This window comes from Anas acuta, chromosome 1, assembly GCF_963932015.1.
Source record: "Anas acuta chromosome 1, bAnaAcu1.1, whole genome shotgun sequence".
NCBI classification, from domain to species: domain Eukaryota; kingdom Metazoa; phylum Chordata; class Aves; order Anseriformes; family Anatidae; genus Anas; species Anas acuta.
Window position 1 is genome coordinate 116334388 of NC_088979.1, and position 14335 is coordinate 116348722.

Genomic DNA, 14335 nt, shown 5'->3' on the forward strand with positions numbered 1-14335 from the left:
ATTGCTTTTTGTTTGCTCTCTAGTTTGCGGTGAATATTGGTATAACTTAAACATGTTGGAGAATTAAACTGCTTTGAATTTATTACAGTAGTTTGTACCCAGTTGATTCGATTGTGTTTTTTACTTTTTCCATGATAATTTAGCAAGTTTATTCCCTCCTTGTATGAGAGGAGCAAACAGTGGTTATCCAGTGAGGTAATGCATTGGATGCTTCTGCGTTGTTTTTTTTTCTTCTTAAGATCATTTCCTTAAGCAAGCCTGTCCTAGTCCAAATCTCCCCCCTTAACTGTTGCATCAAGTTGCTGGGCTAACCCTGTGGCTGTGGCATTCCAGGAAGCATTGAGCTCAGTTGATTCTCTGGCACTGCGTATTGCAGACAAAGCTGGTTTGGTCTGTGGCAGGGCTTTGCTGTTGTGCACTTCCTCGCTCAACATTTTCCTCTGAGCTGGGTATACTCGCTTGAGCGTAGTGGTGGGTGAGCGTGGCCGAACTCACTGGCTTGTGCGATGTCACGTTTTCAGGATCAGCAGCCAGCTGGTGTGGCTTCTTTCCAGCATCTATTTTAATAGCATTTGCTGAATGTTACCTATTTCGGTGCAGAGGTGTTAAATCACTGCGTGAAAGAGTTAGAATTCTTTGTCTACGTGTGTTTATGTTGGAACTTATTCTGAATTAATCCAAGCAAAATACGTAAAACGTCATTTCTGTTGTATTGTGCACCTGTTGCGTAATAAATCTCATCAACCTGCTGTAAATTCTATGTTCCATGTCAGCTGGAGTGGACAGGTGTGGAAAACTCTTAGATATGTGTGTGAAAGTGGTAGAACAATTGCTAGACTCTTGGCAGCCTGTGCAGCTCACTTATTCATGGTAGGCGTGGATGACGCTCGTTTGAAAGGAAGGTGACTGCTGAAGAACACTGACAAATTGTACTGTAAACTTGGGCTTAATTATTTATAACACATCCTTGCTTGCGCTCTGAATTTCTATCTAAAGCTTGTGGAAATAGTTCCTGTCTTAAACCCATTTATACTCAGTTAATGCTTATCTCAGACCTACACTGAAAAGACTTGAGGTGAATGTTAGTCAAAAAAAAAAAAAAAAAAAGGGTTATTCAGTACTAGTGAAAATAACACTTTTTTGATGCCTGATCTTATCAAAAGGGCCTCTTGGTCCTCTCATTTGGAGAGGAAGAAAGTGCTCTAGACCTCTAGGGCGTCTTTGGAAGCTAGCAAATTAATATTGTCGGAAGCGATAGTCCCCCTCCATGTCATCTGTCAGCCAAGGGCTTGTGCAAATCCTTTTCAGTCAAAAGAAAATGCTGGAACTCACTGCTCGTCTTTCTATTGTGAATCGCTGCCGTCGTTGGCTGACAGCAAATTTCTTGTTCTGCTTTAAAAAAAACAATGTCCCTCTAAGACAAAACACCAAACTTCTGCTTTGACCATGCTGGCATTGCTGGAGGTTACTGCTCCTTATTCTTGCAGCTGCCAGCCTGTCCCTGTGAAGTGGCGGCTGTTTGCGTGCAGTTTCTGAACATTTTGTGCAGAGAGCACGTTTGCTGAGGTTAAAGTAATAGCTAACAAATTTTTGCCTGTGCTATCTGGTGTCTAGAAAGTTAGGAATCTGCTCACTTAGTTGCCTAGAAAATTGAGTGCTTCTCAAATATACAAGTGTTCTTTGGCTTAAAGTCTAGGTTTCAAGACTTATTAGTGAACAGCTGGTAAAAGCAGTCTGAAATACTGAGATACTATTTTTTCAGGTAACTTCTGAGTTGCTAACAAATTTTGAAATGTTGTCAAGATTAGAAAAAAGTGCATATCTTCACTGAAAGGAGTCTATTGAGTATTTTGTAGTATAACCATTGTAGAGGCATAAATGGTGACTGTCAGGATAGAGTAAACCATGATGCATGTCAAAAATTGTCCTGCTTTCGGCTGTGATAGAAAATACTTATTATAGTTTTGGTTTGGCTGTGTCAAACATCTGTTTGACGACTGGGTCTAAATATTAAAAAAAGAAAAAGAAAAAATTGAACCGTAGAGAAGTGTTAGCGAAAGTTGCTGAAATTGCTGCCTTTGTTTTGGCATCTGTAAAATAGGCAAGACTCTTGTGATGATAGATAGGTTTTTTTAACACTTGCTGGTTTGCTCTGACCAACCAGTCAGAACAAAGCCGGACTGTTCAGGTTTTACGTAATAAAAACAGTTCCATCTGTAGGAAATGAGCTCTCAACATGAACACGGTTTTAAAGAAAAGTTAAAATAAAATCAAAAATAAAATCCCCCTGTAGGCATTAAAGACATTAAAGATGGAATCAAAGGGTGTTGTGTTTCTTTTTTTTTTTTTTTTTTTTTTTTGCCTCTGCAAATACATAATCAGAACTGGCTGCCATGATATCCCAGACTCCTTTATTGAAGAAAGCATGGAAAACAGACTTCTTTAATAGAAGGCTCTTTCTGCTCTGCTGGCTTCAGGTAGGGGTGGTGTCCTCTGGTTTTGCAGTTTAAATACAGGAGAAGTTCCTGCATTCCCAGCATCTGCAGTGCAAGTGTCAGAATCTCCTTGCTGATACAGTATTTGTGCCCTGAAAGTGTATCTTCTGTCTTTCCATGGGATGTCTGCCATAGAGTGTCACTGTTGTCATTGGTGGGAACGAAATAAAATTCCCTCCTTGTTAAATTAGGATTAGAAGGAAATCTTTCTTGGAGGAACTAAAGCTGCTCTTTGGAGGATAAAGGCTGTTGTAGGTTGTACTTAAATGCAGACAAGTGAACTAGTCTCTAAAACTGTACTGGAATGCCATCATACAGCACAACAACTCTTTGGTGAATGCTCATCAGAATTAATCCAAAGCACAGCAAGACAGAGAATTTCAAGATGCCCTTCCTTTCGTGCTCACGTATTCAGAAAAACCTGTGGCATGTTTCAGTGCTGTATTTATTTATGCTGCCTTGTCAGTCGATTGATTATGAACTTTATTTAATTTTATTGAGCTGGTTTGCTTGTTGCACTGAGCCCTCAGGTTGTCATCTTCTAGTGAAAGGAAGTTCTTTGTCTGCATGGCCCTTCATTTTAGGGACAAATAATGTGCAGTGTGTCACACAGAATGTTCTTGCAGTAACTGCAGTTGTCATGATCAGCTGAGTAGAAGCAGTGAAATTGGAAGATGGAACTGTTGCCTTCAAAAAGAAAAAAGTCCAAAAATATTTTCAGTCTATTGGAAAATAACATCTAGAATTGTTACGTGTGCAGGAAAACTAAGGGAGGTGTTTTTTTCTGTTTACTTCTAGTGAGGTACCATGAACTTTGCTTGCATGATCACTTTCTTATTTGTGCAAGCCTTCAGTGTAGCAATTGAGTAGAAGGACTGAAAGGCTGACAAGCAGCAGCTTAAAAAAGTTGGAAGAAGTTGTTCAGTGTTAAATCTGAGGCTTGACAAGCTTTCAAAAACCGATCATTTGTTAGTAACTTTCATCTTCTTACTTGTGCATATAAAGTGATAATTTGTAATGTCCAAAAAAAAAATAACAGCAACCAAAGCAAATGAAGAGAAGCGTGGCATTTAGGTTTTCAGTGGTTTTTGGGCTTCATCAGGTTATACTGCAGTTAACTGAATATGTAACTTATAAATTATTAAGCTTCTTTGAACAAAGTTAGTTTGCCTTTGAACAAAGGCAAAAATTTGTTCCATGACTTGATCACTGGTATACCAAACCTATAAATGAATCCACTATTTTCTGCTGTTTTTTCTATTGCAAATGAGTGATATAATTGGTGAGAAAATAAATTTCATTAGCATCGTTATTTAAAAAAAAAAAGTTGACATTAAAACTTGGCATTGCGCTTTATAAGCAACTCTGAGATGCAAATACACCATTTTGTTATTTTTAATGCACACTTCATACAGTCTGCATGGGATTTGTTATTCACAGGGATGCGATGCTAAGCAATGTTGTTCATATAAGCCTTTATCAAAGTGGGTTTATTCATGATGCAGAGCTATATTGGCCTTTGCACTTAACACATCAGCCATTCAGAAAAGGTATATTGCATGCATGTAGAGGACTGTAGCAGAGTACTGTGACAAAGATGGCAGAGATAAAACCAATCAAGACTTAGGAGTCTTGTTTAAGGCTGCATAACAAAAAAAAAGAGTTGATTTCCTTCTTATGTTGGCATTGCTTCTGACCGGGACCACAGGTCTGGATGTTACAGCATGGCCCAGGTATCCTGTATGTTTTTCCTTTTGGTACCAAGTGACTTGTAACAGCACTGAACTTTGTAGGATATTTCACAAAGATGTTTCTGTTCTGGTTTGATGTAGAAACGCAGAAGGAAAAATTCAAGCTGACTTTCATGCATTTAATTTTGCCTGTTACATGTATTAGTTAAAAGAGGAGCAAGTGGTGTTGTAGAGGGAGCCAAGTTTATAACATACTTGAAGTAAATGGGAAGTAAAACCTTCCCTTCAGATTTAGGTTGAGTTTTGAAGTAACAATTTATCAAATACACAGTTACTTGGCTCTCCCTAAAAGTTTTTGCTCACTGGTTCTGGTCTGTATCCATGCCATTAAATACCATATACAAAAAGGGGTGAAGCTGATCTTTTTATCAGTTTGAACTTAAATCATTAAAACAAAAATCTCGAGAGCAATGCAGATTATTTTGTTCTGTGAACAATGGAGATGATACAGATGGCTTTGCTATAAGGCCGGTGACTGGTGAGGTCTGACCGAAGAGCTTTGCTGCCAGTAGGGATATTTAAGAAATACTCTCCCTTATATGGTTTCACTGGTAAGCCTCTCTTCAGGAGAATGTGTGTAGGGTAATTGTATTCCATTTGAACGTCTATTTTTATATAGGAACCTAAGTCTGGCACCCATTATCTGATTCTCTCATGCCATGATTGGAAACCAAGCCTTAGAAGAGGGGCCTGTAGAGCTATTTCTAGTCCCCCTCCAGGTTTTGTGTTTTAAAAATGAGTTAGATACTAAAAATGATCAGACTGGCACGTAACAAGCATGCATCAAGGAAAGCAAGTTGTTGAAAAGACGTTTTGAAGTTTGTCTTAAAGTTATTTGGGTATAGATTGTGATGCTGGCAGTGAATGAGAAAGGAGAGGAGACATCAGTGTAGTCAAAGAAGAGATAGAAGTGTTGTCAAAAAAGAGCATTTATGATTGCAACCAAATCACTGAATCATATAGGTTGGAAGAGACCTCCAGGATCACCTAGTCCAACCTCTAACCTAGCAATCCTAGCTGATCTTTTTGTGTGCGTGTGTGTGTGATTCAACAGGTGAGATGTAGTGAACCCTGCAGCTATTGCTCCAGGCATTGCTGCTATCAGTTTTACGCTTTCCTTCCTCAGAGAGGTCAGTAGAACAGCACGTGTGTTCATACTTTTGGTCATTTCAGTCTGGTAGTTCAGCAGGAGCAGCCCCCAAAGTGATGAACACTGAAGCTAGACTGTGAAAGGAAGAGAACTCGAGAAGATGGGTGGTAGGATCTTTAGCAGCTCCATATGTCTTGAATGTGAGTCACAGCCCGTTGATTAAAGAGAGGCTTTTTACATCTGATTCCTCATAAACCACGTTCAATAACTGGTCTGTAAATCTAGGACTTACATGCACATGTGACAATTCTGATTCTTCACGCGTGCAGATGTTCAGCGAGCAGCACAGAACTTAAAGATTCATTTAGCAAGGTCACAGGCCAGTTAGCAGTTTTCCTTCCTCTGCTAAGAATGATAGACCATGATGCTTCAATGCTTTCTATCAGTGGATGGATGAGCAGGATGTGTGAAGCTGTAAGGCAGGTGGCTGTGAAGTTAATTAGCCTCATACACGGAAGGCAAAGCAGCTTGGTTTTTCCCTACAGGTTTTATTCATCTTGCTCAGTAAGTCTGTCCACAAAGAATTTCCCTTATTTAGTTCATATTATCCTGAGTCAACTCTTTACTTACAGGCTGTATGTGTCTCAGTAGGAAACTTTTCCTATTTGAATTGCTTTGAAAGCTTTGTTTACTTCGTGCATTTAGTCTTTGGAGAAATTACTATTTCAATATCAGTGAGAGATCTCATTGGTTCTTCCAATCACCTTTCAGTTTAGATTAAAACCTGTCAAGCTTTCCGAAGAGAAGTTATTGCATTGTTTAATTGTTTAATAATAAATAATTGTCTGGTCTCTTGTACACTTGCAAAAGAAAATATTTTTTTTTCTCAGAAAATAGAAGGGGGGAGATTTTCAGAAGTCTGGTCTACAGCTTACCACTCAGCTCTTTTTTTTATATCTTTGAAGATGAGCCCTTAAGTGCATTGCTTGTGAGCAGTGAAGCTTTTCCCATTTGAACTGATCTATCATTTTCTTTTTCAGAGCCCTCTTGATAGAGCTCAAGCGGCCAAGAACAGAGGAAACAAATTTTTTAAAGCAGGAAAATACGAGCACGCTATTCAGTGCTATACTGAGGCTATCAGCCTGTGCCCTCCTGAGAAAAACCTTGATCTGTCTACCTTCTATCAAAACAGAGCTGCTGCCTATGAACAACTGGTAAGATGTAATCATAAGTTTATTCTAAAAAGTCAAATTTTAAATTACGTATGTTGTCATTTTTGTCTGAAAGATCTCAGATGGTGATATGGGCTGCTTCACAAGATACTACAGCTTGCAGCTATTTTTCAGTAGTTCATCACTCTTTTCCACGTGTAACTAAAGCTATTTTCTGTTAACTGAGTCCATTTTATCTGTCTTACGTAATTCTTAAGTGCCTCTCTCTTGTAAGATAAGGTTTTAATTTCTTATCCTTTGAAACAACTTTCTTGTACACGTTAGTTTAGTTTATCTTTGCAAGAGTGTTGCTTTAACTGTTGAGCAAAAAGCCAAAGGGTTGCTGCTTCAAAAATTAAAAAAAAAAAATCACAGAACTCCTACTAAAGCCTAAGCCCTAAGTTTTGCACATGTGGAAGCAACATTTACTTGGTAGCTGTGCATACATGATGTTAGTTTTAGAAGTCAGCTTGTATTTTTTTGCGTTACTGTATCATTAGTGGTCAATTGCCGCAATACTGGCTTCTGTGGCAAAGTTGGTGAGCTGAATGGAAAAATTGGCTTTGTATAGTCTGAAGTATCAAGTAAGAGACAGATTCAAGAAATTGAGCCTTGAAAAAGAAGGGATAAAACAGTTCTAGTCTAATGAAGTACTGCTTATAACACTAATTCATGCCGTAATTAATGAATGCATAAAAAATGTGGTTCCTCTTTTTCAGTTATTAGAAAAGTCTGTTTCAATCACTATTTTTTCAGATAAATGGATTTTAGTTTTTAATAGCCTTGACCAGTTCTGTTCCTACATGATCATTTGTCATTCCTTTATGGTAACAGTGTAGTGAATTGAAATAGCAATTTTAAGAAGAAAAAAAAAACCCACCACCAAATTAACATTTTCAGCACTTAGATAAACTTGTTTGTTGGTTTTCATTATAATTTCATCTGTCTTCTATTTTTTGTGTACCAGTCTTCCAGTCCCAACATTACCTCCTGCAAATATCTTTGCATCAACTCATTATCTTCTCCCGTATGCTTTGTACAAAAACTGTCTGGTTTCGTTTTTCTGTAGGAATTCCTTTTCTGTTTTGTGGCTCTTCTGGTGCAGGTGGCTTCCAGTGGCGCCTGGCAGTTTCTTACTGAGAAACTTAAAGAAATAGAAGCAAGCAGGTAGAACCAGAGCCCTGGGAACTGCAGCTACTGTTAGGTGGGCATGACCCTGGAGTTGGTAGTGGAAAGCTATTATCACGCAGCTGAGTAGGGCTTCTTTCATCATGTTGTTTTTCCACCCACAGCAAAAATGGACAGAAGTGGCACAAGACTGTACAAAGGCTGTTGAGCTTAATCCTAAATATGTAAAAGCTCTCTTCAGACGTGCAAAGGCTCACGAGAAACTAGACAATAAGAAGGAATGTTTAGAAGGTGAGTGTCTCTTGGCACATCGGAGATGATAAAAATTCTTTAGTTTTTTACTTTTTGTAACTACAGTAATACATAATTATTTGTTAAATACCATTCATAGCTACTGCAAATACATTTTCTTCTATGTAAGAAAAAACCTTTTCTGTTTTTCAAGCTGTCATCAGCTTAGATCTGAAGTAGCTGTTGAGAAATTCTTCTTACTGTAGCCACTTAGTGTTTTCTCTTTCCAGGAAGCTCCTTACATGTTAAAGCAGAATTTATTTAACATGCTGAGTAGATAACCCGGACCACAATCATTCTGATTCCATACAGTACTAAAGATTCTTCTCTATTTGTTTTAGAGAAAAAGTAGTCTGCCAAAATCTAAGGTGTTTTTACAGGTGGAGATGTATGGTCAGGAACAAGAGTGTTACGGTCATTTAATGCATTTGACAGGTGTTAAAGGGAAGGCAGTTCCAGTAGCATTTCTTTCTGATGAATAACAGTTATGAATATTGGAACAGATTAAAACAAAAATCGTTTTTCATATTAACACTATGTATTTGGCAGAACCTACTGTGTCAAATCCCTGTAAATACTATTCTGCTGATGCAAGATTAAAAGGCAAATGAATTTTCAGCAGTGCTAATGCTGATTATCAAATAAGGACAGAAAACAAGGTAGTGTTCTGATGACTGGCAATTTCACTGTTAAAGATCAAATTAGTTTAATTAGGTGTAAAAATACCTAAGAATTAGATCTGCTGAAATAGAAAATAGATTTGATTTTATTTATCTTCTGGCAAGATGCCTTCCTATCCCATTGGACCATCTTAACTAGAAATGTATGTCTTAGGTCATTCAATCTAATCCTTTGAAATCACTCGTGGACTACAGAAGAATCCATAGAATATTTACTGGATCTTCCAAGTGCTTGCTGCAGAACAGCTGCACTTCCAGAGTCCTGTAATAATATCTAAACATTATGAAGTTGAAATAAATGGACAGGGGATAAAAACTTCAGGAGCAATCAAATGTCCATCTGATAGCATGCCAATTTTTAAATGTAACTCCCTTGTGATGTTAAGTGGTGATGCTCATAGCAATTGTTTTCAATTTGTGTTTGACTTTATTTTGTAATATGTTTCATATCTGAAAATTATATGTGCTTTTTTCCTTTCTTCTGGATTGCAGCTGTTTTCTAATAAAATACTGTGTTTATCTGCCAACCATGTGTAGGCAATAAAATCCTTGGAAGTAGGGTATGTCCATGTAATGGAGGAAAAGCAAAACAAAAATTTGCCACCACCACCAGTAAAAACTCCCTCTAGAGATCCATAGCAGCATAATATAGGAAGATGTAGCTGCCTTACCGAAGTCTGGGCACTAGTTTACAGCTGCCTGCAGTGAGTAAAGCATTTCTGGCAGGCACTTAAGGTGGTAGAATATGGTACTGCTGCCATATACTCTTTTATGCTTTTTCTGGCTGTATTGTGTTTTCCAGGGACTCCTATTTTTCTTGACCATGCCAGGGTTATAGGGAGTTGCTATGTGTAGCGATGTATGATAACAGAAACTAGAGCAAAAATCCAGGGTATTGGATGGCGTTTGAATTTCAGGTCCAAACTCTGCTCATCTTCACTTTAATAACCTTACACAATGACTTCATGGGAATAATATTTGAAGCCTTCTCCTAGATTTTGTTTGCTGCTTCTTCATTGATGTGACTGGAGTTTAAATAAAACATGAATAGGAAGAATCAATGGTAATATTGCATTAATTATGCAATAATTAATTGCATGAATTCCCCATCCCTGGAGGTGTTCGAGGCCAGCTTGGGTGGGGCTTTGGGCAACTTGGTATAGTGGGAGGTGTTCTGGCCCATGGTAGAGGGGTTGGAATTAGATGATCTTTAAGGTCCTTTCCAACCCAAACTATTCTATGATTCCATGAATGATAGGCTCCAGAGAAATAAAGATAATGTATAATAAGAGTGAATTTCACATTATGAAACATTATTCAGGGAGCAGTGGATTAAGATTTTCAGATGCTCTGTGTGTTAATGGAAGAGGTATGATATGGATTAGCACTTTAAATGGCCTTGCAAGGTATTTCTTTTAAAGTTGCTTTCCAAAGGTGCAGAGGTAGTTAGAAAAAATAGGGGATCTAATATAGGAAGAGTTCTTAAAAACTGAGAAAGGACTGAGCTGTGATTGAACAGAATGTGAGTTTTAAAAGTAGAAAACTGTGTTGTGACCGATCCCAAGAGACAAGCGGTGTTAGGACTTTTTCTGTGCAGATAATACAAACATAACTACTATCTACTTAATTACTATCAAAGCTTCAAAGAGTTGAAAGTCCCTGCTGGAGGTATGAATTTGTACTATTAATCTAAGTGCATTTGTCTTTAGATGAAGACATGAAGATAAAAAATAAAGGTTAATTTCCTTCATTCATTGTCATGAAGTCATTTTATCACAAGGAGATCATTTTGAATACCAATTCATGTCTTTGAAAACATGGTAAATGCAACAAACAGAAAATTGAAGCTGTTATCGATTACTGGATGTGTGTTAATTTGACAGTAACCCATTGCTATTGTGGCACGCTTTTATGTATTCCAGTGACTATCAGAATTTGCCTTTAATCTGTTATTTAATGGTGTTTCCTAGATGTCACTGCAGTCTGCATTTTAGAAGCCTTCCAAAACCAGCAAAGTATGTTATTAGCTGATAAAGTTCTCAAACTCCTTGGAAAAGAAAAGGCCAAAGAGAAGTACAAGGTAGGGCTTGTGACTCTGCTTAGAAATTCTGATTTCACTGGACTGTTTAAATGTTGATTGTTGGCATTTTGGCAACTGTTGTAAGTCGGTTGCTGTCTTCATCTGCTGAAGTGTAGAAATTGATGTGAATGTTTCTGATTATTATTGTTATTATTATTACAAAACTAGTGTTTTACTTTTGTTGTTTTCCTTTGGGACCTGGTCGAACTTTTTGAAACCTCTGTAGGGAAGAAAAGCCTATTTCTAACCAGTCAGGTTGTTTCCCTTTAATAATCAAATTTATTATGACATTCAGGAGACCCAAAGTTGATGTGTTGCCTTACTTACGGCTTTTCTGGACTAGCAACATAATGGAAGCAGCATGTGTTAGCGCAGCAGTAGTCAAACGTTCATTTGTATATCAGGTGGAGTTCTGTGTGTTGAGATAAGAAGGTTTATAAATGAAAATGTGTAAAAAAAGATTGTTTGTTACAGAATGACTAGCTTAAAGTGAGAAGGCTGATAGGTTATTCTTGGCTATATAAATAGAAATTTCATGCAGGAAAGAACGGGTTGATAGTGGAATTCATGGGTTTTAAAAAGTGGCAAAATAATACTGTTTAAAACCAACCAACCAACCAAACCAAACCAAAACAAAAAAACACAAAAAATGATGCAGGGTGAAGTTTTGTGTTCTTATTTGTGGTCAGGCTTCCTAATTCATCTTCAGAAATACGCCTTTATCTCCTAACTACTACAGATTATTTGTGACAGTCGTTGTCTGTTTCTGTTCCATTTCTGTAATTAGGTGCTCATACTTGTATTTTTCTATTTGGGCACTCAGATTTCTTTGCGTAAATGTTGGGAAACTGCCAGCAGCGAGAGTTGTGGAAGTATAGAGATAGCCAGGAACAGACATTTTAAGTTACTCTGGGTTTACAAAAGGTTGGGACAGGTATTAAAACATGCGTGCTTGTTATTTGTGACTGTGGTTTAAGTACTGAAATGCACAGTTGTTTTGAGAAGCTGATTTTCTTTCCTGTAGAAACTTACATAATTGTGTGGCATTGAGGTAACAAAAAATGAATCATGCTTTTAGTATGGTAAGCACCATAGAATAGGTGTGCTTCATACAGGCAGTATTATGATAGAACTTCATAGTGAAATTGGGAAGAGTGTATTCGAACTTCTTTTGCAGGAAAGATTGAATTGTAATTCTGTTGTGCAAGAAACTTTTTATGGTTGTACAAAGGATTTTACACTTGAAAGTTGTTACTTCTCACGCTTCAAGGAAAATGTTTGGTGTCTGGGCCAAGCTCAGGAGTTAGGATATTGTCTCACTTAGTCTTCATTGCAGTGATAGCAGCTTCTCTTAGGCAAATTGCCATTCTGAATCTAGTTGAATTTAGGCTTATGCTTAAATTACCAGCTTTCATTTTTCACAAGATTTATGTGCACACACACTGGAATGTGTTATGATGTTGTAAGAGTCCTTATTTCTGGCCATACATGTAGAAAGATGCCTTTTTTTCTTTTTTTTACTCTTAAATATATTCACTTGATTTCCGCTTGTGATGCATGTTAAATTTTGATCTGAAGCTTAAATAATCCCTAAATGTCAAAAATACCAAACAATCAATTGAAATAGTGGAAAGTCATAACTTGGTTCTTTCCTGATTATTTTTTTTATAATCATGTTTATCCATTTCCACATTTACTATCTGATTTTACTATCTAATGACTTGAAATTACTTTTCTCTTTCAGAATCGTGAGCCTCTGATGCCCTCACCACAGTTCATTAAATCCTACTTCAGTTCTTTCACAGACGATATCATCTCCCAACCTTTGCTTAAGGGTGAGAAATCAGATGAAGATAAGGATAAGGAAGGAGAGGCTTCCGAAGTAAAAGAAAAGTGAGTATACAGTACAGTTAGGGATTATTTGGTGTTGGAAGTTTTTAGTGGTTTTCACGTTCTGTTCAGTGCAAATTGCTGTTTTACAGTACTTGCCATGAGATATCATGTGGTAATAATGTAAACGTATGATTTACATTATTTTGAATAATAAATAATAAATTTAATGACAAAATCAATAAAGAAAAAATACTTCTTAAAATATTACAGAATAAATAATATATCAGTATTACAAAGGAAACTTTTATTAAGACTGACTGACTGGTTCCAGTCTGTAGGTGGCTTTAATCCACTAAGCAAAGTGAATAAAGTACAAGATTGGACAATAGGCCGAATATTTGCTACAGCACTATGGTAAGGTTTACGAGATGGAAGGATTAGAGAGTGCTGAATGATACTCTTGGCAAAAGGAATGTTTTATGTTGAAGAAGAGCTTCCAAGGAAGAAAGCAAGTTAGTCTTCACCGAATCCAGGACATTTAGCTGAGAACAAGGCAGTACTATCAGCAGTTTTTGATCTGAAATCCTTTCTTCCACATGCAATCTGCACATTGCTTGGTGCAATATTTAATTTTTGTGAACTGGAATACCATCCCACCCCTTTTGTTTTAAAGCGGAGATTATTGCTGTCCTTAATGTGAAAAACATGCAAGGGACATTGAAATCATTGAAAACATCCAAATCATTCAAATGAAACTAAGATCAAGAGGTGAACAACAAAACGAAACATAACACCTTATTTCTTTCCAGTGTTATTTGGGCATGCATGTCTGTTTTTTTTTTCCAGTCGGTGATGGTTCTGTTGAGGAGTATTTGTAACTTTAATTGCAATGCTAGTGTTGTAGCTCAGTATAGCAAAAAGCTAGTGTTGGTTAAGTTTTAAAGAAAAGCCTTAATTGCAAATACAATGTTCAGTGAACACAACTGTTCTTACATCATTTACAGCTCTGGCTATTTGAGAGCAAAACAATATATGGAAGAAGAGAACTATGACAAAATTATCAGTGAGAGCACAAAAGAAATTGAAGCAAAGGGAAAATACATGGCAGAAGCGTTGCTTCTGCGAGCAACTTTCTACTTACTTATTGGCAATGCAAATGCTGCCAAACCAGACCTAGATCAGGTCATCAGCATGGAAGATGCAAATGTGAAGGTAAGAATTTGTCACAGCTGGACTGTAGTGTGGGTTGAGAAAACATGTAAGTTAGATGATAAACTTATGTTTATCGTTATTATGTTTATGTTAAGTTAGATGATAAGTATAATTCAGAGATTTTTTTTTCCAAGTTTTGAGGTACTTTAATGGAAATGGTCTATTTTCTTTTACTGTTTTGTAAAATATTTTTTTTCAAAGGATTGTATATATCAAGCATCTGTGCTAAGCCATAAAAAATGAAAGAACAAAGGAAGTTGAATCAATTAGAGGCTTATGGAATCTGAAAAATCAGTTCATAAATAAGAGGAAAAAACATTAACTGCGCTTGCATATTTAATGGTTGCTAAAATGCTTGTGTATTTGTTTGTGTAGGGAAACTGTCCTCTAAAGAATTTGGGTGGGGGATGAAGATCCGCATAGATGAAAGCATAATTTCAAACATTTGAAATTAGGCAAGGGAGTTGACTGATTTAGACTTCACATGAAATTTATTCATGCTTAGAATATCATATGTCAATAGGGGAAAGTAGTCAAATGAAAAAATTAGTGTAATTATAACAA

The 14335-nt window shown here is 36.9% G+C and overlaps 1 protein-coding gene across 3 annotated transcripts in view; it reads left to right on the forward strand.

Annotated features, from left to right (window-relative positions):
• The window catches only part of TOMM70 (translocase of outer mitochondrial membrane 70), a 286607-nt gene that overhangs the window by 2891 nt on the left and 269381 nt on the right, over window positions 1-14335 (forward strand). For all 3 annotated transcript variants that reach the window (XM_068695925.1, XM_068695912.1, XM_068695916.1), the window contains exons 2-6: window positions 6377-6550; window positions 7840-7966; window positions 10617-10726; window positions 12471-12619; window positions 13564-13771. In XM_068695925.1, the coding sequence (XP_068552026.1) occupies window positions 6377-6550; window positions 7840-7966; window positions 10617-10726; window positions 12471-12619; window positions 13564-13771 (768 nt within the window). The remainder of the gene's footprint in view (window positions 1-6376; window positions 6551-7839; window positions 7967-10616; window positions 10727-12470; window positions 12620-13563; window positions 13772-14335) is intronic.